At 43.4% G+C, this 22,713-nt stretch overlaps 1 protein-coding gene across 1 annotated transcript; it reads left to right on the plus strand.

Annotated features, from left to right (window-relative positions):
• The first annotated feature begins 12,334 nt into the window (after positions 1 to 12,334).
• LOC148473393 (pepsin A-2/A-3-like) lies at positions 12,335 to 21,902 on the plus strand. The gene is made up of 5 exons (XM_088459641.1): positions 12,335 to 12,390; positions 14,262 to 14,415; positions 16,624 to 16,741; positions 17,572 to 17,690; positions 21,699 to 21,902. The coding sequence occupies exons 1-5, from the start codon at positions 12,335 to 12,337 to the stop codon at positions 21,900 to 21,902; spliced, it is 651 nt and encodes a 216-aa protein (XP_088315767.1).
• Positions 21,903 to 22,713: the final 811 nt, after the last annotated feature.

A 22,713-nucleotide genomic window follows, 5' to 3' on the forward strand; every position in this document is an offset into this window, starting at 1 on the left:
CTTGCCATATGTACCATATGTAAAGGTGAAATAAGTAGGGGTAGGGATGTTAACCACCTAGGAACATCCTCCCTTATACGTCACCTGCAGCGTGTTCATAAAAAGTTACTGTCAAATTCAGAAACTTTGGCTAAGACCGTAAGCAGTCTAGGGACACCTAAATCCCTTTGTCCTGTTGTACCCAAGCACCTGCAAACCAACCGTCAACTCCCTCCTTGTCAATTTCCTCCATAGTCAGGATCAGAAGTAGTCCTGGAGGCCATGTCACTGGCATGACTGATTCTCCTATCCGGGAATCTTCCGGAGGATCCTGCATTGCTACGCCTACTGCTGCTGTTGCTGCTGTGAGTCGTTCATCATCCCAGAGAGGAAATAGGAACACCACTACTTTTACTAAACAATTGACCCTCCAACAATCCTTAGCGAGGAAGATGACAGCAGTCATCCTGAAGCAAAACATATAACTGAGGCCTTGACTGCTATGTTGGTGTTAGACGTGCATCCAGTATCCGCCATTAGTGCAGTGGGATGTAGACAATTGATGGAGGTAGTGTGTCCCTGGTTCCAAATCCCGTCTAGATTCCACTTCACTAGGCAGGCGATACCGAGACTGTACAGAAACGTCAGAAAAAGTGTCCTCAGAGTCCTGAAAAATGCTGTTGTACCCAATGTCCACGGACATGTGGACAAGTGGAACAGGGCAGACTAAGGACTATATGACTGTGACAGCCCACTGGGTAGATGTATCACCTTATGCAGCAACAACAGTAGCGTCACCAGTAGCAGCATCTCAGAAATGCCAGCTCGTTCCAAGGCAGGCTACACTGTGTATCACCGGTTTCAGTAAGAGGCACACCGCCGACAACATCTTAGAGAAAATGAGGGAAATCATCGCTCAGTGGCTTACCCCACTTAGACTCTCCTGGGGATTTGTGATATCTGACAACGCCACCAATATTGTGCGGGCATTACATCTGGGCAAATTCCAGCACGTCCCATGTTTTGCTCACACAATAAATTTGGTGGTGCAGAATTTTCTGAAAAACAACAGGGACATGTAGGAGACGCTTTGGGTGGCCTGAAAAATTTATGGCCACTTTAGCCATTCAGCGACTGTGTGCCGAAGACTGGAGCGCCAGCAAACACTCTTCAACCTGCCCCGCCATCACCTGAAGCAAGAGGTTGTGACGCGGTGGAACTCAACCCTCTATATGCTTCAGAGGATGGAGGAGCAGCAAAAGGCCATTCAAGCCTATACATCCACCTATGATATAGGCAAAGGAGGGGGTATGCTCCTGACTCAAGCGCAGTGGAGAATGATTTCCTGGTTGTGCAAGGTTCTCCAGCCCTTCGAACTTGCCACACGTGAAGTCAGTTCAGACACTGCCAGCTTGAGTCAGGTCATTCCCCTCATCAGGCTTATGCAGAAGCAGCTGGAGAAAGTGAAGGAGGAGCTAAGATGGAGCGATTCCGCTCGGCATGTGGGACTTGTGGATGAAGCCCTTCATTCGCTTTGCCAGGATTCCAGGGTGGCCAATCTGTTGAAATCAGATCACTACATTTTGGCCACCGTGTCGATCCTAGGTTTAAAGCCTATGTGGTGTCTCTCTTTCCGGCTGACACAAGCCTGCAGAGGTGCAAAGACCTGCTGGTGAAAACACTGTCAGCTGAAGCGGAACGTGACACATCAACAGCTCCTTCTTCATTTTCTCCCGCAACTGGGGCTGCCAGGAAAAAACGTAGATATCCTAAGCAACCCGCTGGTGGTGATGCAGGGCAGGCAGGACCAAGTTTGGACATCTGGTCCGGACTGAAGGACCTGGCATCAATTTCTGACATGTCTACTGTCACTGCATATGATACTGTCACCATTGACAGAATGGTGGAGGATTAGATCGGCGAGAGCATCCAAGTAGGCATGTCAGACAGTCCGTACCTGTACTGGCAGGAAAAAGAGGCAATTTGGAGGCCCCTGTACAAACTGGCTCTATTTTACCTGAGTTGCCCCCCCTCCAGCCAGTGTGTACTCCGAAAGAGTGCTTAGTGCAGCAGGGACCCTTGTCAGCGAAAGGCGTAGGAGGTTGCTTCCACAAAATATGGAGATGATGATGTTCATAAAAATGAATTATCAACTCTTCCAGGGAGACCAGCCTCCAAAACGTACAGAGGGACCTGTGGTGGTGGATTCCAGCGGGGACGAATTAATACTCTGTGAGGATGTACACAACACTGAAGAGGGTGAGGAATCGGTGGATGAGGAGGATGAGGGCGACATCTTGCCTCCGTAGAGCCAGTTTGTGCAGGGACAGATTAATTGCCAGCTTGTTTTGTGGGGGCCCAAACGAACCAATCATTTCAGCCACAGTCATGTGGCAGACCCTGGTGCTGAAATGATTGGTTGGTTAAAGTGTGCATGTCCTGTTTATACAACATAACGGTGGGTGGGAGGGCCCAAGGACAATTCCATCTTGCACCTTTTTTTTTCTTTGCATTATGTACTGTTTGGGGCCTAGTTTTTCAAACTGCTATCCTGTCTGCCACTGCAGTGTCACTCCTAGATGGGCCACGTGTTTGCGCCGCCCACTCGTGTCGCTTAGCATAGTCATCCAGCTACCTCGGTGCAACCTTTTGGACATAAAAACTCTATTGTGAGGTGTGAGGTGTTCATAATAGACTGGAAATTTGTGTAAATTAAGGTTATTGAGGTTAATAATAGCATAGGAGCAGAAAAACCCACAAATTCTGTCATTTTAGCTGTTTTTATGCTTTTTAAAAAAAAAATACAGATCCAAAACACAAAACCCAGAACCAAAACATGGAAGGGTGGTTTTGGCAAACTCAATCCAGATCCAAAATACGAAGAAAGATCCAGATCCAAAATCAAAACACGAAAAGTGGCTGGTGCACACCCCTAGTAATCATTAATCCATTGCAAACTTAACTACAGAGATTTTTTTTTTATCTCAGTAGATACAGTAATTACAAATCATCCAACCAGGTTTTTATTAGAGATGAGCAGGTCTGGTTCCCTGAGAACCGTACCCATCCGAACTTCCAGTTCCGAGTCCGGCTCAGGTTTTCCCGCCTGAACTGGATCTCAAAACGATGCAAAATGTCATCATCCCACTGTTGGATTCTCGCGGGTTTTGGAATGTATAAAACTCCCTCCCTACGGTGATAGGCACCATTTGCTTGCTGAGTATCGGGCTGTCAGGGCTGTGCTTCATCCAAGAGGGGCTGCTGTGTCCATCCAAGGGTTGCTGTGTCCATCAAGGGCAGGGGCTTCTGTGTTCATCCATTGTCTGCTGTATACATCCAGGAGTTGCTGTGTCCATCCAGGGGCAGGGGCTGCTGTGGCCAACTAGGGGTGCTCTGTCCATCCAAGGGTGCCCAGTGTATATAAAAAATAAAAGCTAATAATAATATAATTAATAAAAATATATATTTTTTTGTGCTGTACCCCAGTGTACTATATATATATATTTTTTTTACTGTAACGCTGCCTGTCAGACTATAATTCAGATCAAATTTAATATTCATACACGTATTGTTTGTGACACTGTAAGTGGTAGCGCAGTGTATAATAAATATTGTCACACTGAATGTGGAAAACAGTGTATTTGTAAAAAATATTGTCAGTGGAAAACGCAATGTATTTGTAAAAATATTGTCACACTAAGTGGAAACGGAGTGTATTCGTAAAAAATATTGTCACACTAAGTGGAAAACGCAGTGTATTCATAAAAATTATTGTGACACTGTTAGCGGTAGCGCGGTGTGTAATTCTTTTTTTTATTCATAAAAAGTCTTGTGACAAATTTTACAATTTAATAACACAGAGTTAGCATAAAAAAATGCAACTTTTCACTTCTTTCCTCAATCATGATATAGTGGCCTATTCAGCATACCTAAAAATTCTCTGGAGGTAATTAGGTTTAGAACTCGCATAGAGTTCTACCTAAGTACCGGAGGAATTCATTATTCCTCCTCTCCATAAGTACTTTCCCCTACCTAGTCCTACCTTACTGCAGCTGTAATCTGTGCTGCGCATGTGCTGTTACATCTGTAAACCAGCGCATGCGCAGCACTGACTACAGATGCAGTAATTTTGTGTCCTCCTCCCCCCTCCCCCTTCACATACCTCCCCCCCGTCCCCGCACTTACCTACCCGCTGCAGCGCCTCCGGCTCTGATGGCTGCTCTGACACGTGGTCTCCCACTAGCACACAGTACAGTTTAGAAAGAAAAAAAAAGTTTTTTTTTTCTAAACTTTATTGTGTTCTGCTGGGAGAACACTTCTCAGAGCAGCCACTGGAGCTAGAGGACGGACCAGAGCATCGGAGGAAGATGTCGGGGGACCTCACCAGCTGGAAGCAGGTAAGTGTTACCTGCTATTCGCCACCTCACAGTGGCGGATATTAACTCCATCAAATTCCGAAAATACATAATTTTCGGAATTTGATGAATACCATAATTCCCCTATCCCCATACTAATGTATGGAGGAGTGTGGAAATTAATGCAGGGGGACTTAGGGCCTGATTCAGAGCTGGACGCAATTAGCGCTCGCTCGTCCAGAAAATAGGGGTGGCTATTCAAATGAACCGTTCGCTCTTTGCGGTCTGTTCACACCTCTAGGTCTGAACGAGCGAACAAAACTTGCGGTCGTTTTTTGGAAAACTACGCCCCCTGGCCGCTCGCATCCTACGTCATGTCCGCTATTTTTTAGATTAATCGAGTACATCGACCAGCGTATGAACTGCTCGCTATTCTTGTGGCTGGTTTTTGCTACCACAATTTTGCGAGCAGTTCTGGCTATAAAATAACCCAGTGACGTGGTCAATGACGCTGCTGTTTTAATTAAGCACACCCATAAAAATCCCGTTTTGACCTTTAAGCACACCTGCGTTCGGATCTCCACTCCCCGTTTTCAAGCACCTTCCCCTGTTACCACCCACATACGCCTCTTTCTGTCACTCAATTTATCAGGCATTCGCTATTTTGCGAGCACATGAATTTCGACTGCACTGACTGGTTCGCGCATGCGTATAACGATCCGTACGCATGCGCAGTTGGGCAAACATCGCTCGGAGCGAACGAGCGGCCGCTTACGAGCGGCTCTGAATCAGGCCCTTAGCCAGGAGATATCAGTGATATCTCCTGTGTTAAGTCTCTTCATGAATACTAAAATAACATTAATTAAGGAAAATGTCCTTAAAAACGTTATTTTAGTGTTGTTGAATAGGCCCCTAAATGATTAGTCTCCATGCTGACTACAAGACCACAACAAAATGCTATATAACGTGTATAATATATTAAACATAATGACATCACAAACGCCTCAGCTGAGATTCACATAAACATTTTCAAAAGGTGAAATTAGAGGATATGGTTTAAAAAATGGAATAAAGCAGCTAACACTGCATTCTCTGATATAATGTCCCTACTCCCTACCAATGGCCTCTCTACCTGAATTTCAGCGAGTCAGAGGGGCAACTCCATACAACCATATTCCAGAGTGCAGCTGCTACTCCTGTAGCCCAGGTCAGAAGATGTGTAGGGGGTGTGGTGATATTTACTAAAATGGAGCTCACATCCACTAAAGTGGACAATGAATACCCAATCTAACAGGGAGCGCAGCTGTAATTTATACACAACACAGAATGGAATGGCAATATAGGCTTGGATGCTGTTATAATCTGGGATGATGGAAGAAGCTGGGGTAACAATATAAACTTGGGTTATATGCTGGTGTGATGCATCTTGGGTGTGAAATTATTTTAACCCAAATACTGACAACAGTTGTGAAGGCATCTGTACCATTTTTTAAAGCCCAAATTAGTAGAGATAGGGACATTAACCATCTAGGAACCTCTACCCTGTTACGTCATCTGCAGCGCATCCATCAAAAATGTTTTTTGCAAAATTCAGAAACTTTGGCTAAAAAAGTAACAACAAGCAGTTCAGCGTCAGCTATCTCCCTTCTCTCTGCTAGATCCAAGCATCTGCCACCTTTACCGCCAACACCTTCATCAACATTGTGCCCCCACAAAATAAGCTACCAATGGGCAGCTGACATTGCTGGCAATGATCTCCACATGCACAAACTGGCTTTACAGAGACAAGATGTTGTATTCATCATCATCATCCAATTCCACACCCTCATCAGTGTATACATTATCTCCACACAATATTAATTTGTTCCAGCTGGAATCCACCATTACAGGTGCCTCTGTAATTTTTGCACATAATTGATGGTAAAGGTCTTTCTCGTTGAATTGGTAGTTCATTTTGATGGACATCCTCTTTTCCACATTTTGACAAGGTTCCCGGCTGTGCTGAAAACTCTTAATGAATACACACTGGAGGGTGGGTAGCTCAAGTAAAGCAAAGCCAATTTGTGCAAGAGCCTCCAAATTACCTTTTTTTCCTGCCAGTAGTCAAATGGACTGTCTGACATGCCTATTTGGATGCTATCATCAACATTTTTTAATTAGTCCTCAACCATTCTTTAAATGGTGATCGTGAATTACGGTAGAAGTGTCATTAATTGTAGGCAATTCTGACCCGATCAGATGTCAATAGTTAAAACTTGGTTTAACTTTTACAGTGGTAAGAAGAAAACATCAAAAGGGAAAGTTAACTGCAGAAAGACATAAAATTGGCAATATGCTAGTTTCACCACATGAAGTGGCAAGGAAAGGCTAAGGCCTTGGCATTTATTTATGACTGGTTATGATGATGTAAGCACAAGTGAACATGCTGACATAGAAATCAAAGATGCTTCTGTGGAAGTGCACCAGGATGAGCAGGATAATTGTGTTGCTGATGCTAATGAGGATGTAGATGAGGATCCCTTCTGGGATGAAAATCCACTCCTAGCAGCAGGCATGGCGCTCAAGGAGAAAAAACACGATGTAAAACTTAAACCTTAAATCTTGCATTTGCTGTTCAGCTTGTCCACATATCTGTGCTGATTAAGTGGATAGTAGGTACAATGGCAGTTTGGAGGCCACTAACTAATTATGTTTTTTAATGTCCCTGTACAGGTTGGGAAATACTTTTCAAGAATTTTTGCAAAGGATTATTTAACAGTCATTGTTTTGGAAAGCACTACTAGAAGTCTTCCTGGTCCCCTTCTGGGATGAAAATCCACTCCCAGCAGCAGCAGCAGGCATGGGGCTCAAGGCATGGGGCTCAAGGATTCTTCTGGGGTAAGGACTAATGTGAATTAGTAAAATATTTTTTGTAAATGCCTCCCCTCCTCCCCTCCCTTGGAATCAAAAAAATTAATTACATTTGCTACCAATTAACCCTTCCTTCAACTACATACATACTCCAACTGCCTCAGGCCTATTGAATAATAAAAACATTTGTTTCTTGATGTGCCATGTTGGAAGTTAAACTGAATGAAACAATATTGTCAGCTGTGAGGTGGCCAAAATTGACTGGAAACGAGTGGAAATTAATATTATTGAGGTTAATAATTGGGTAGGAACAAACAAAAGGCCAAATTATGTGATATTACTGTTTTTATAATTTTTTGATAAAAAATACAGATCCGAAACCAAAACACGCAAGGGGTGGTTTTGGCAAAACCAATCCAGATCCAAAAAACGAGGAGATACAGATCCAAAACCAAAACACGGGCAATCGGCACACATCTCTAGTTTTTCTATATATTATACTAGCTGAAGTACCCGGCGTTTAAATCTTCAAGTTATTAAGTTTTATTATGTAATGTCATCCAAATCCATCCAGTGGAAAGCCCAGGACAGGCTCCCTGGGTCAAAGGTCTGCCCTAGCACTCTGCCATGTGGTCTGACCGGGACTCCAAAAACTCCATTATGCATCACAGACAATTTGCCACCCCTCTGTGAAGTTTTCATCCAAATCCATCCAGTGAAAGGCCCAGAACAGGCTTCCCGGGTCAAAGTTCTGCCCAGCGTACACCAATGGGAGGTCCTATCAGGACCCTAACACCACCAAAACCTGGCCAGTATTCAACTGGATCACCTTGCATTGGTTTTATCCCAATCGGTGCAGGGGTTTCCAAATGCATAACTGGACAGACAAACAAACAGTCAGACCAATGTATTTTATATATAACATAGTAACTAGCTATTGCCTGCAGCAAATCGCTTCTGCAATTTTTTTATTTGAGATGTTCTATTTGTATTGATTTTGCATAGGGTCCCTGTAGCAGGAGTGGCCCACATGACTATCAGCGCTATACAGACTGGTGGCAGCAACACCTTCACCCACCACTCACACCAATGTCACTGTGTGCCCTGTGCACAGACTGCTATCTAGCCTATCCTATTCAAGTGAACGCAGGCCCAAAGCACCTCTCCCCCCACCCCTTACCTGCTGCATGCATGGTGCTGCATCTATCTCTTGCATTGATGATGCCAATACATTTTGTTTTGGTTATTGCTCAGCTTCAATTTAACAGATCGAGATGAAACAAAGTGCAGATTTTTTTTCTAGGAGTTTCCACTACAAAATGATGCATTTTACATGAAAATCGGTTCAGTAGTTTTTGCGCCAACATGGAACAAACAGACACAATATTGTTATTATATTAGTATAGATAAAATACTACAACCTTTGCTGATAGTTACCTATGGTATTCTATTTATACCTATGGTATTCTATTTATAACTATGGTGTTCTATTTATAACTATGGTGTTCTATTTATACCTATGGTATTCTATTTATAACTATGGTGTTCTATTTATAACTATGGTGTTCTATTTATACCTATGGTATTCTATTTATAACTATGGTGTTCTATTTATAACTATGGTGTTCTATTTTGTAATGCAGAGTTGAATGTACACCAGTGTGACCAACATTTCTTCTGTAAATAGCTACTCAGCAAGCTCAGAAAATCAGTGCACACAAGTATGATAGTGCAGAGTCAAACACATTCTGGCCACGTCTAAAATTACGACAAGAGGGGAGAAATGGGGGTTGTAAGAAGTGTTCTCACATAGATCAGTCATGTGTGTTCACCCAGATGCAGACCAGTACATAAGCATATGTTAGGCCTGTTAGGAGGGTTATATTTTGTACCCATTATAGGGCAGGTGCAAGTGTACACAGAAGATGATGACTAGCAGTAAACTTTGCGCTAATGATGCAGAAACACACACATCTCGGGATGAGTACATCTTTATAGAAAACAGCATGTTTAATTTGATTAGTAGTCACCCACATAACTTAAAACTCTGCACCATCCTCTTTGTAGCTACTTACTGCATATAGCAGAGTGGCACAAAATAAGTCACCACAGTGTCACATAGTAAATCTGAAGGTGTATTACTGACAAAGTGAGGAATACAAGTACAGCATTATTTATATATTTATTTTACAACAACCTTGAGATATGTGGAAGATCTTTCCACCTACAGACAGAGGCGTCACTAGGGCTGGTGTCACCCGGTGCTATAACTCATAGTGACACCCCCCCCTCCAAAAATAAAAATTTGATATGCAGCTCCACGAACTCTCCCCAAATACCAGTCCAGCAATCACACTTACACAATGCCCCCAATAGTGGTGCCCCGTAGATTGCAGTGACCGCCAGATAATAGAGAGCGTCGTAGTAACTGCCAGATAATGTAGAGAGTCACAGTGAATGCCAGATAATGCAGAGACCATCATTGACCCACATATAACACATAATATGAATACACCCCTTATACACACAGAAACACTATAATTATACCCACGCACATACATTAATCACCATCCCCAGCATAGACAGTATTACCTCCCCAAGTTAAAAACAAATACACCCTCCCCCATTGAATAAGTATATCATCCCCCTAGGTCTGATGGGCAATGTCGCTGACGAAACGTGGGAGCAACCCTCGTCAGTGACATAGCGGGTACACACTGGCCGATATGCCCGATATGTACATATCTTCTAGTGTGTACCTGGCATTAGGTTTAGGGAGGGGAGGTTAGGTTTAGGCACCAGGGGGGAGGGTTAGGCACTAGGTGGGGAGGGATAGGGTTATGCACTAGAGGTGAAAGGGTTAGGCACTAGACGAGAGGGTTAGGGTTAGGCACTAGGGGAGAGGATTAGGGATAGGCACTAGGGGAGAGTATTAAGGTGTGGGGAGGGGGAGGTTAGGGTTAGACACTAGGAGGGGAGGGTTAGGGTTATGCACTAGAGGTGGGAGGGTTAGGGTTAGGCGCTAGGAGAGAGTGTTAGGGGGTGCGGGGAGGGGGAGGTTAGGGTTAGGCACTAGGAGGGGAGGGTTAGGTTGCAGGGAGGAGGAGGTTAGGTTTAGGCACTGGGGAGGGAGGGTTAGGGGTTATGGTTAGGGGTATGGAGAGGGGGAGGGTTAGGCACTGGGGGGGTTTGGGATAGGCACTAGGGGGGAGGTTTAGGGTGCGGGGAGGGGGAGGTTAGGTTCAGGCATTGGGGAGGGAGGGTTAGGGGTTATGGTTAGGGGTATGGAGTAGGAAATAAAGGACAGGGACAACACAGCCCCTGCAGGCAGAGGTCTAACATAAGAAACACACACACAATGACAGGTAATGCCCCCCCCTCCTCCCTCATTGAATTATTTACATCCCATTACACCTACTGTATACGCTGTGCTGGCTGCTGCTGTCTCCCAGTTCCTTCTCATCCTCGCTGACTGAGAGGTCAGAGGGTCACGCTGGGAAGAAGCAGGGACCGTGTACAAACTACTTGTCAGTATTCAAGTGTAATCAACAGTGTCTGAATACACTTGAACACTGGAAAAATGTTTTGTAGACTGTCCCTGTTTGTTCCCAGCGTGACGATCTATCAGACAGCAGCGAGGAGCAGAAGCTCAGCTGCCATCCACCCACCCCAGCGGCTTCAGCCAGGCTGATCAGTAATCAGCCCCCTGCCTCTAGCACTCGCACCCCCGCCCCACATGGAGGGGACTGCATGAGGAGCTCAGCCGCACTTACTGTATAGAAGGCTGCCGCTGGCTGTCTCACTGTGACAGGCGCAGCGGCAGCCGGCAGAAGCAAAATCTGTCTCAGCAGGCAGCTGCTGCAGGGAGAGCGCCTCTCCAGCCTGGCGTCTCCCTGCAGTGCAGGACCTGCTGAGCGGGGGGCGGTGATGAGTCGGATTTTGGTGTCACCCCCTTGGAGGGTGACACCCGCTGCGGCCCGCACCCACCGCACCCCCCTTGTGACGCCACTGCCTACAGAATAGTTAGGAATGGATTGGGTATGGGTTTTCAACACCTATAAATATCTTTTACTAACACAATCTTAGAAATATGGTAGAAGGAGGTCTGCTATGGACTTTACACTGTTCTTTATAAGCTTAGAAGTTGCTTCGAGAGTGTAGAGTGGACATTTAGCAAAGTCATGATCTCCTGAAAGACTTCCCTCTGACAGCAGGCTCATAGAAATCTAAGGGTAAAAACCAAATAAAGTGACATCATTGTGCACTAAAGAAGAGTACATAGTATAAATAAACATCTAATTTTAAGTAAAAAAATCCCCAAAACATCATATAATAAATAATTTTTCATTTTATAATAAAATACCAGTCGAGATAATATGCTAAAGCAAGGTTTCTTGGACAGCACAGTTTTAGACATAATTATTCTTGGGGAATGCTTAAAATCTATTCCTGGACCCTGTTAATTTCATCAAACAAAATCACTGATTCTTGCTATGGATGGGGCTATATCCTCTACATATCACATTGTTTTAGAATTTTAGTCTTCAAATTCTTTGTCTTGTTTTTCTTCTATCAATATTCACTTTTTTTCTGCTTGTGTTCCTCTAACCATGGGATGCTCAACATGCAGCTCCCAGCTGTTGTGGAACTACACATTCCATCAAAACTGTGGCAGGGCATGCTGGGAAGTATATTTCCACAACAGCTGGAGGACAGCATATTGAGCCTGCAAGCCCTAACCCATAGGCAAGTACTTTCAGTCACTAATAGTAACCAGTGAATAGTTTAGTTTCTTGGGCTCCCTGAAAACTCCCACAGACTCTGTTGCCTCTATAACTGGTCGGCGAATATATACGCATTACATAAAAGTGACCTCAAAAAAATCTGAACAGCAATGCTCAAAATGTTTTTCTTTCTACATGCTGTTGTGTATTTGGCTACATCCCAGTTACTCAAGATAATCATGCCTAAACTTTAGATATGGCAGCACCTATCTCTTTCACCAAGGTGATGGAAGGTTTCCCATCAGATTTAGCTCTGCTGAAGGGCAGAAGGTGGGTGCTTAAAGGAGTATATAAGTATCTGAATTCTTAGCACTGTATCCACTGTTCAGAGACTGATTCCTACCCTGCATTTCATAATTGGCAGTCATGAAGATCCTTCTTCTATTGGGGCTTGTGTTTCTGGCACAATGTGATGTGGTGAAGTATGTTAGAAAATACTATTTTGCTTTATTCATCTATCAGTATGTGAGTTTGTTAGTGTGCATGGGTTGTAGTCAGGAAGCCGGCGGTTGAAATGCTGACCGCCGGCTTCCCAACAGTGAAAGCCCGGCATGGGACTAATGATAGGCGTCTAAATACCGATGCCTATCATTAGCCCCGCTCTGAACTCCCGATGCCCGGCATACCGAATGTAGGTAATTCAGGCATCGGGAGCTCATAGTCGTGAGGGGAGGGTTAGGTTTAGGGAATCCAGGGGGGACTTAGGGTTAGGCACCTCCCCCAGGAGGGTTAGGCTAGGGGAAGGGGAGGTTAGGGTCAGGCACCACCAGGGGAGGTTAGGCACCACACCGGGAAGGTTAGGTTTAGGGTGCGGGGAGGGAGGGTTAGATTTAGGTACTCCTGGGAGGGGGGAAAAGTTATATTTAGGCACTAGGGGGGGAGGTTAGACACCCCTCGGGGAGGGTTAGGGGGGGTAGGGTGGAAGGTTATGGTACTTACTTACCTTAGTTGGGATCTTCATCTGCCGGCTTTCCGGCATCGGGATTTCATCCACCGGGCTTAGGTCCAGCGGTAATACATACTGAATCTGTGTGTATTTTATATAATACACTGCCTTTTTTTGTGGATCTTGAGACGACTTATCCCAGCAGTCTTTTTCACAGCACCCTAGGCAAGGCCATTTCTGGGCCCCCAAATGTAATTTTGAAACAACCAATGATACTAAAACACTGATATAGACTTTAATACAAGATATTTACAGTATAATGACCTGTTTCATAGGCTAGGGAGTTCTCCTGTCCAGAATGACTAGTAACTGGTAATCAGCTAGATCAGGACTTGACAATTTTTTGTAAAATCTAGGAGCCATCTTAAAAGTTTAGAAGCCAGACCATTGTCCATTACCAAAATATATGAAAGCTTGTATAGACCACCACACATGCCCTTTCAGTGCCCCTCAACTTAGTAGTAAGCCCCCTGTAATAGTGCCCCCAATAGTAAGCCCCTTGTAAAAGTGCCCCCAATAGTAAGCCCCCTTTAATAGTGTCCCCAATAGTAAGCCCCTTGTAAAAGTGCCCCCAGTAGTAAGCCCCCTGTAATAGTCCCCCCAGTAGTAAGCCCCTTGTAATAGTGCCCCCAGTAGTAAACCCCCTGTAATAGTGCCCCCAGTAGTAAGCCACCTGTAATAGTGCCCCCAGTAGTAAGTCCCATTTAATAGTGCCCCAGTAGTAAGCCCACTGTAATAGTGCTGCACATGCACACACAAAAAAAACAAAAAACAGAATACTTACCTAAGCCCCGATCCTGCATCCGCTTCTGTCCGCCACTCTTCAGAACTATGGGAGAGATGTCATGACGTCTCTCCCATAGTGCCCGTGGGGGGAGCTGGATGCTGGAGCTCAGGAGTGAGCTTCGGTGCCCGCCGCTCCTCATTACTATGGAAAACTCGGTCGCCAGGACTAAAATCTTAGTCACCATGGCGATCGGGATTTGTCGAGCCCTGATCTAGATTGATATTTTCCTATGTTATGTTACAGATCTCTCTTCCCAAATACTTGTATTTCTCGGGTTATAATCATATGGTGACAAACTCTTCTTCCTTCTTCTTCATATCCAATAACCTGCAATAACCTGAATGTAGAATGTACTGTACATCTTACTTTGTAATAAATGCAGAATTGAGAAATTCACAAGTAACCTCATGGGGTGGGTAGCACTCACAACATCCACCAAAAAATGACCAGTACCTGGAAAGTTTAAGTCCTGTTCTATTTCCTGTGCATGCAATGGGGCATAATGGAATATCACAGATGCCCTCAGTACATTAATCTTTGTATATCAAAATCTTTTACAGGGTCCCCCTCAGAAAGGGGGAGTCTCTCCGGAGTCGCCTAAGTAGACTGGGGTTACTGGGTGACTACCTTGCAAAACATCCTTACAATCCAGCAACTAAATACTTCACCAGCTTGGCTCAGGCCTCTGCCGAACCACTACAGAACTACATGGATGTGAGTAGCAGTTCATTTTGTTTTTAAATGGAAAATTATACTGAACCTATATTAAACTGTAAACTTTTATTTATACATCTACTGTATAAGAGATGTGCAAAAGTAATTTTCCTGGTAAAGTCAAGTAATGTGTTAGTTGTCATTTTTTTATGAGAATTTTGGTCATCTTCTGAGATACACTGCCAGTGCTCAGCACCTTACACTCATGTCCAAGTTAAAATATGTAAAAAAATATATATATATTTTAATGTGTTCTATATGAGAATGACTGTTATGGTCTACTCGTTTTTAAGTCAACTCAAATACTCAAAGGTTGATCATTGCATGCTGTCATGTGTCAGTCAATGACATATCAGATGTTAGTAACTTAAATTAATAAACAAAATATCCACTGACTACTATATGTAACAGTTATGGTGCATACACACGGTCAGATTTATTGTCAGATATGAACGATAACGCTTTTAAAAATCGTTCAAATCTGAAAGAAAATCTGACATGTGCCTGCGACGATGAACGATAAGCGTTCCCGCATGTCAGATAACGATATCTGACAGTCTGTGTTTGCAGTCAGATTTTGACAATTTCATTCATTTTAATAGTCTGAAATCGTTCAAATCATTGGTAAAAAAGTCCAATCGTTCATCTGACAGATGGGACCATGTGTATGCACCATTAGTTTTTATATTTAAGTTTCCAGATATCACACTAAACAAGTTATATGCATGAACTGTGGCCCACTAAATTTACATTTGACACTACAGTCTTCATGCAGCAGTTTAACAAAAGTCAAACAGTTTTGTTATTACTGAGATTCTCAGGGCCTTGTTTAAATTGGAAAACGTGAAAATCCTCTGTGCGCTTTGTTTTTGCCAGAAGCACCTCGGTGCATTGTGGTAGAGCAGTATTCTGTACCAGGCAATGGGAGGAAGTTTATTGTAAATGCGGAGATGTACCAAGCCTGCTAAAGACTGACAGCTACCAACTGACAACTTCTCCACAGTCTGACTATACCAGTGGTTTTCAAACTTGGTCCTCAGGACCCCACACAGTTCATGTTTTCCAGGTCACCCAGCAGGAGCACAGGTGTAGTCATTGCTCACTGACACATTTTAAAAGATCCACAGGTGGTGTTACTGATTTCACGTGATTCTGTGAGACCCGGAAACATGGGGACCTGAGGACCAAGTTTGAGAACCTATGGACTATACGAAATAAATGATAGCTAGAAGCCGATTGGTTGTTCTGTGCAACTTCTCCTTTTAATCTCTTTAGAAGGCTTGTTACGTCTCCCCCTATGTATAGAGTAGGTGCAATAGTGCATGTTGTAGTACAAAGCAGGGCGAATATGAGAATATCATTTCTTAAGTTCAGATTTTGAAATGAGAAATGGTCTGTAAAGGGCACATTTTTGTAATTATTCTTTACGTTACAGAGGGACACACTTGAAGTATGCACCAGCTCTTAGCTGCCGGTGTTTAGTTATCATTCTATACCTTTAAATTAACTTTTAAATTCCTTTTACTTTTGTACTAGTCTCTAAAATGTGTTGAGTAGTATTTTAGGAACAAAATAGAAATGTTTGATGTCATTAAAAGGGTGGGTTGAAAGCTGTTGAGAGGGGAACTTTGATGTGACATTTACACGTTTGCAGAGTGCACTCTTTCAGTTTTTCTTTCCCGCTAAATCGCGTCATCGTGGCCCCGCCCCCGGCAACATGATGTTGAGATTACAGGCATTATGTTGCCAGTGGCGAGGATGCGATCGCGAGGTCACACCCCCGCCCTCAATAATGTGACATGCCCCCCAGCTGTGCCAAGCTGGCTGCCTCTCCCGGAAGAGGCAGCCAGATAGTCATTACACCTGGTTTAATGACTGTGTGCAAAATTAGAGCCTAGATTGCCTACATGTTCACCAATAATCTCCCATTTCAAATGGAGAGGGAGGAGCTGGTAGAACTTAAATAAGATATGCTGCTGTCTTTTTCTTATCTGGGTGTAAGAGATTGCACCTAACAGCCAGTAAATGCAGCACTTCTTTACTTGGACACAAACAGCAAAAACAGGATTCAGACATGATTTGCATCTGTATAACATATGCAATTAATACATTTCTCCATTTACAACACAGGGTAAAAAATACAGCTAATCAACTCTCATTTTCTGTTTGTTTCTTTCTTAAATGACTTTTACATTTTATTTGCTCCAGATTGAATATTTTGGGACAATTTCCATTGGAACCCCAGCACAGTCCTTCACTGTAATCTTTGACACAGGATCTTCTAACTTGTGGGTTCCATCTGTGTATTGCTCCAGCCAAGCCTGCAGTGAGTAACTTAGAAAAAAAATAATTACACTGGGTTCAAATCATTCTCCCACCCGTTTTAAGCCCTCAATGTAAAATTACATAGATCACCATTTGTGTTAAGTATTGTGCCGACTTTCTATGCCTTCAATTAACAACTGTATGACACTAAGCAAATATTGTTGAGGTATTTCCATATCGCACACCAACCACTAGCCTGTGATCCATTCCTTTATCATTGCCCACACTTCAGGCAAAATTCTACACTTCAGCTTCCACCTAACAATCAGAATGCTGATCCATACCTGATGTTCTGATCCAGCTCTCACTGGCTTCCCATTTACGTAGGCTCAAAAAAACAAATGGTATACAAAAGACCTCAGTGACATTAGTGAGAGCAATACACATAAAATAGCATGCAAATTAGCTCCAAATTGGGGCAACAAATTAATGATCTCAATGAAAGAGCAATACACATAAAATATGCAATGTAAATTAGTTTCAAATCAGAGCAATTAAATAATGCAAATAGAGGCTCAAATAGAGCAACAGATAAAAACAAATTGGTGACAATGTTCAGCGGTGGGTCGCACACATGGTAATTCCAGAAACACCTGAACTGCCTCCTTAATGTCATTTGACAAAATAACAGTACATTTACAGACAGCAAATACACATATTTCATCCTCACATACAAGTATACTGTAATTATAGATTATCTTTGTTCTATAACTTGCTAGAACATATTTTGCACCTTGGTTAGTTAAACTATGCTTGTTTACTTTGTTTCTAGCGGTATATATATATATATATATATATATATATATATAAACATTTATATCTATTTTTCAGCCAATCACCACATGTTTAACCCACAACAGTCATCCACCTTCCAGTCCACCAACACCCCAGTATCTATACAATATGGTACTGGCAGTATGACTGGCTACCTGGGATATGACACTGTGCAGGTAAGTCTGGTTTATATATGGTAATGACACACGTAATACACAAGGGCCATTACAATATGTACAGTATAAACAATTCTTATTCTATAAACTATTTTTTTGTGATGCCATGATTTTATTATTCATTCGGAACAATTGTGTTTGAACATGTAGTTGCAAATTAAGGATAATATACTTCCAAACGGAAATCACTGCCTTTATTGTTCTTTAAACTGAAATTGGTGACAAAATTACCATTTCAAATGTCAAGTTCTAGCTTGTCATTTCTAGCACATAACTTTTCCCGTGTAATGCATACAATGTTTGTTATAGTTTCTGCATTTTAAATATACAAAGGGGATCCTGTCAATATCCCAACAAGTGGGATGCTGGCTCTTAGAATGCCGGTGTCCCAACACCAGTCAGAATCCTGGCACTGGCATCCCGAAGGTAAGTAGCGGGGTTATGGGGAGGGTTAGGCACTAGACGGTTAGGGTGTGGGGCAGGGGGAGGTTAGGTTTAGGTACTAGGAGGGAAGGATAGGTTTAGGCACCAGGGAGGGGGGGTTAGTGGTATGGAGAGGGGGAGGGTTAGGATACTGACCAATAAGCATCGGTATCCTAACCCTGTTGTGATGCATGGGGTTGGAATTCTGACCGCCGGGATCCTGAGCGTTGGCATCCCGTACCCAATCCTGTATAAAGTCTGCATGTATATACATTAAGTATATTATTGTAAATGTCAAATGTGTAATCACCCATGTGCAAATCCAACTATAAAATAAGGAGTTGCTAAGGGTGCCAATTATTTTAGATTTACCAGCTCCAGGGCTGGCTCTAGAATTAAATAAACCTAGGTGCTTGTTTTGGGTGCTAATAATTAGAGGGCACCTAAAACACTGAGGGGCTGATTCAGAGGAGGATGCATTATGATCACTGCTGCATCTTCGGTAGCAGCAGATTTGAGAATTCATGCTAATTCCACAGGAGCCGTCTTTTGTAAAAAGAAGCCCCCTATCGGCTTCTTACATCTGCTGCCTGAGTCCCAAGATGCAGCAAGGGATGCACATCGCAACCATCGAGCATCTGAGCAACCATAAGGATGCTCAGAATGCCAGCCACACCTAAGCTTCCGTAGCCATAGAATCTGCATCCACGGACACAGTCGCTGGTTTGGCACACCCCAAAAACAACACTCCTCCGTTTTTATGTCTGCTTTATGTCTCTGCCCCCAAACACCACCATCAGAGCCACAGCACCTTTGCCATAAAGGCGCATAAGAAAACCATTGGTCAATTGTGTCTGATTTGGGCATGCGTCCGGGTCTGAATCAGGTTCTGAGTGACTCATTCAGCATTGTTAAGGCCTTGTAGCACCCCTACACAGAGCACCATCCACTGATATGGATTGAAACAGGCGGTGTCTTCTTATCTAGTAACAAAAAGATAATTCAAATAGACACCAGCGCTAAATAGGAAAACAGCTGCTTGAGGTAATATAAACCCTGGTCACCCTAGAGACCAATCAAGACAATGAATAGAAAATATAGTGGGTGAACAAAACCTCTAGCGCTTGGGGGACGATGTAGGTAAAAATGTGCAAAATAAAAGATAAAGAAAGTACCTATATATGTATGTTCCAATTTGTCTCAAAACAAGCCAATATTCAAAATGTGGACATGTGAAAGGAAACAGAGTCATATAACAACAATCTAACAATAGTTATCTGGATTAGAAAGTCTTGCTCTTTAAACCGCCTATAGCTTAACAAGGTCCTTCTGTGTGGAGTAATAAAAAGTCTGTCCTTCTGCCCAGGGGCAGAACTATGGGAGATAATGGAGGCACCTGCCGCCGGACTCCAGCTCTGAATATATTAACCGCACTTAGAGCTGTAACTATCTACCCGGAGTGTACTGTCACAGTCGCCCAATTCATAGCACCCCTTCCCGGCACCTGAGAAGCCACCATACAGTAGTGAAGAACTCAGTGTCAGACAATCAGCTGCCACCTCTGTAATTTAGCAATTCACATGCACACAGGCTATAGCTAGACAGTGACAGCGGCTGTGACGGGAGGTGGGGCACCAAATTATACTTTGCCTCCGGGTGTCTGGGTTGAATTTACGCCACTGCTTCTGCTGCAATGGTGGCTTATCTGTCAGCACTGCTTCTCCGTGTTTGTGATGGACTGGAGTGTTGTGCTTGACTTTGATGTCACAGGCAACTCATATGAGCTGAGGATACTGCTCACGAGTCCCCCACTCCAACACTGTCCTGCCCTCTTCCCGGAGTTTGAGCCAACTGATTTGATGGGAAAATGTTGAAGAAAAATCTAGTTATTGATGAGGGAAAGAATGAAAGGCTGTTGCTATGGTGTAACTCAGTGGTTTTCAACCATTACAACTCGAGGCACACTACACAAGAATTTAAAATGACCAAGGCACACCATCCAGCTATGCGGTGTGCGTGACCAATGAAAAAATATAACCATTGGCTCCCACATAAAAATATACACACATATGGCCTCCACAGGAATAAAACACACTACAGTACAAGTGCACTGAGCTGAACGCCGTGGCACACTTTGCAACTGCTTGAGGCACACTAGTGGGCCACGGCACAGTGGTTGAAAAACACTGGTGTAACTTCTATAAAAGTAAAGATAGTGGGGGTCATTCAGACCCGCTCGCGAGCGAAGGATGCTCGCAAGCGGGTCGATGTTGGGCGAATGCGCACATTGGAGGGAGCTCCGTCGTACGCATGCGCGAGACACGGCGAGCGACTAGGAATACGTCGCTCAGGGTCTCGCACCAGAGGGGGCGTGCTGTCGATGGTGACTGACAGCACGCCCACCAAAGGGGGGCGTGGCTGCCAGACGGAGGCGTTCCCATGGGAACGCCTACCGTCTGAGTCCGGCCCCACTGACATCAGTAATGATGTCAGTGGGAGTGATTTTGGCTCTGATAGAGCCAAAATCACTCCTGGGCTTGCGGCAGTGAGACCCTACCGCAGGGTCTCATCGCAAGCCCGATGGTCGCGATGGTCTTTGACCATCGCGACCATCATCATGGACGCTCGCATAAGCTGTAACCCACAGCTATGCGAGCGTCCAAAAGGCCGCTCCACATTTAAATAGGATGGCCCTGATTCAGAGTGAGCTCTCTGGTCAGAGCGTTCAGCTCTGAATCAGGCCCAGTGTTGCATGATAAGCAAGCACATATTATGGTATGATGTGGCTTTGAGGCAAAACCATGGGAATGTAAGCAGTTTGTACTTTACAAAGTTCTGATCCACACTGACTCATAGCTTAAGTAGCAAATCCTGTTTCCAGTTTACAACACAGTCTAAGGACTCCACTTGTCAAAGCCTTATTTCTCGTTTGAGATTACTATCTGAGGATGGTGATAGCCGGTGGACAGGATAGGACAAATGTTTTATTAAAACAAAGCTGTTCCTTCTTTGAGTTTGCAACATAGTGCACATGTATGAACTGGAAAATCAGGACATGCATGTACAGAAAGGAGTTGGAGTGGCAGGCAAAGTGGTAAGAGTCTTCTTAATTCTACTGTACCTAAGAACTAAAAAAACAAAAAAAGTTTTTTTGATAGGTATCCATTTCCTATAACCACTAAAAGGCCTATTTATCAATGAGTTTTATCATATGCAATGAGTGATAAAACTCATTGCGTATGATAAATCGCGCTCAAGCCAATCAGCTACCAACTGTAATTTTTTAATCAGATGACAGTTGGGAGCTTATTGGCTAGAGCACCATTATCATAAGCAACACGTTTTATCACTCGATGCATATGATAAAACTCGTTGATAAATAGGCCCCTAATTAATTTATTATATTTGTTAGCAGTATTTCCAATAGTGCCGTGAGCTGTGTTGCCCAGTAACATTGTATAAATGAAAATCATCATTCAAATAATATTTGAAGGTCACAATGAAAGTTTTGTCACAAGTGTGAAGATAAACCATGCACATTATACATAAAGCATTAATTTTATTTATTTTCACTTTCAACTTCAGGTGGGAAATATCCAGATCACAAACCAGATATTTGGTCTTAGTTACTCTGAACCTGGCTCTTTCCTGTATTACTCTCCATTCGATGGGATCTTGGGACTTGCCTTTCCAAGCTTGGCATCTTCTCAAGCTACACCAGTATTTGATAATATGTGGAGCCAGGGACTTATCCCCCAGGACCTCTTCTCTGTCTATCTAAGCTCGTGAGTTTAATATGTATATCATCATTCATCATCCTAAAGAACTACAGTGCATCCGGAAAGTATTCATGGCGCTTCACTTTTGTTATGTTACAGTCTTATTCCAAAATGGAATAAATTCATTTTTGTCCTTAAAATTCTACACACAATAGCCCATAATGACAACGTGTAAAAAGTTTTATTTACATTTTTGCAAATTTAATGAAAAAAAAATCCTAAGAAATCACATGTACATAAGTATTCACAGCCTTTGCTCAAAACTTTATTGATGCACCTTTGACAGCAATTAAAGCCTCAAGTCTTTTTGAATATGATGCCACAAGCTTGGCATACCTCTCTTTGGGCAGTTTTGCCCATTCCTCTTTGCAGAACCTCTCAAGCTCCATCAGGTTGGATGGGAAGCGTCGGTGCACAGTCATTTTCAGATCTCTCCAGAGATGTTCAATCGGATTCAAATCTGGCCTCTGGCTGGGCCACTCAAGGACATTCACAGAGTTGTCCTGAAGCCACTCTCTTGATATCTTGGCTGTGTGCATAGGGTCATTGCCCTACTGAAAGATGAACTGTCTCTCCAGTCTGAGGTCAAAAGCGCTCTGTAGCAGGTTTTCATTCAGGATGTCTCTGTACATTGCTGCATTCATCTTTCCCTCTATCCTGACTAGTCTCCCAGTTCCTGCCACTGAGAAACATCCCCACAGCATGATGCTGCCACCACCATGCTTCACTGTAGGAATGGTATTGGCCTGGTGATGAGCGGTGCCTGGTTTCCTTCAAACATAATGCCTGGCATTGACATCAAAGAGTTCAATCTTTGTCAC

The sequence above is a fragment of the Taudactylus pleione genome, unplaced genomic scaffold, assembly GCF_031769625.1.
Source record: "Taudactylus pleione unplaced genomic scaffold, aTauple2 ptg000923l, whole genome shotgun sequence".
Lineage (NCBI taxonomy): Eukaryota > Metazoa > Chordata > Amphibia > Anura > Myobatrachidae > Taudactylus > Taudactylus pleione.

Bases quoted from the DNA above. Each gene is read 5' to 3' on its own strand.
- LOC148473393 (XM_088459641.1), top strand. From the start codon at position 12,335: ATGAAGATCCTTCTTCTATTGGGGCTTGTGTTTCTGGCACAATGTGAT. The intron at 12,391-14,261 runs GTATGTTAGAAA...AATCTTTTACAG, and splicing joins GCACAATGTGATGTGGTGAA to GGTCCCCCTCAGAAAGGGGG. The intron at 14,416-16,623 runs GTGAGTAGCAGT...TATTTGCTCCAG, and splicing joins CACTACAGAACTACATGGAT to ATTGAATATTTTGGGACAAT.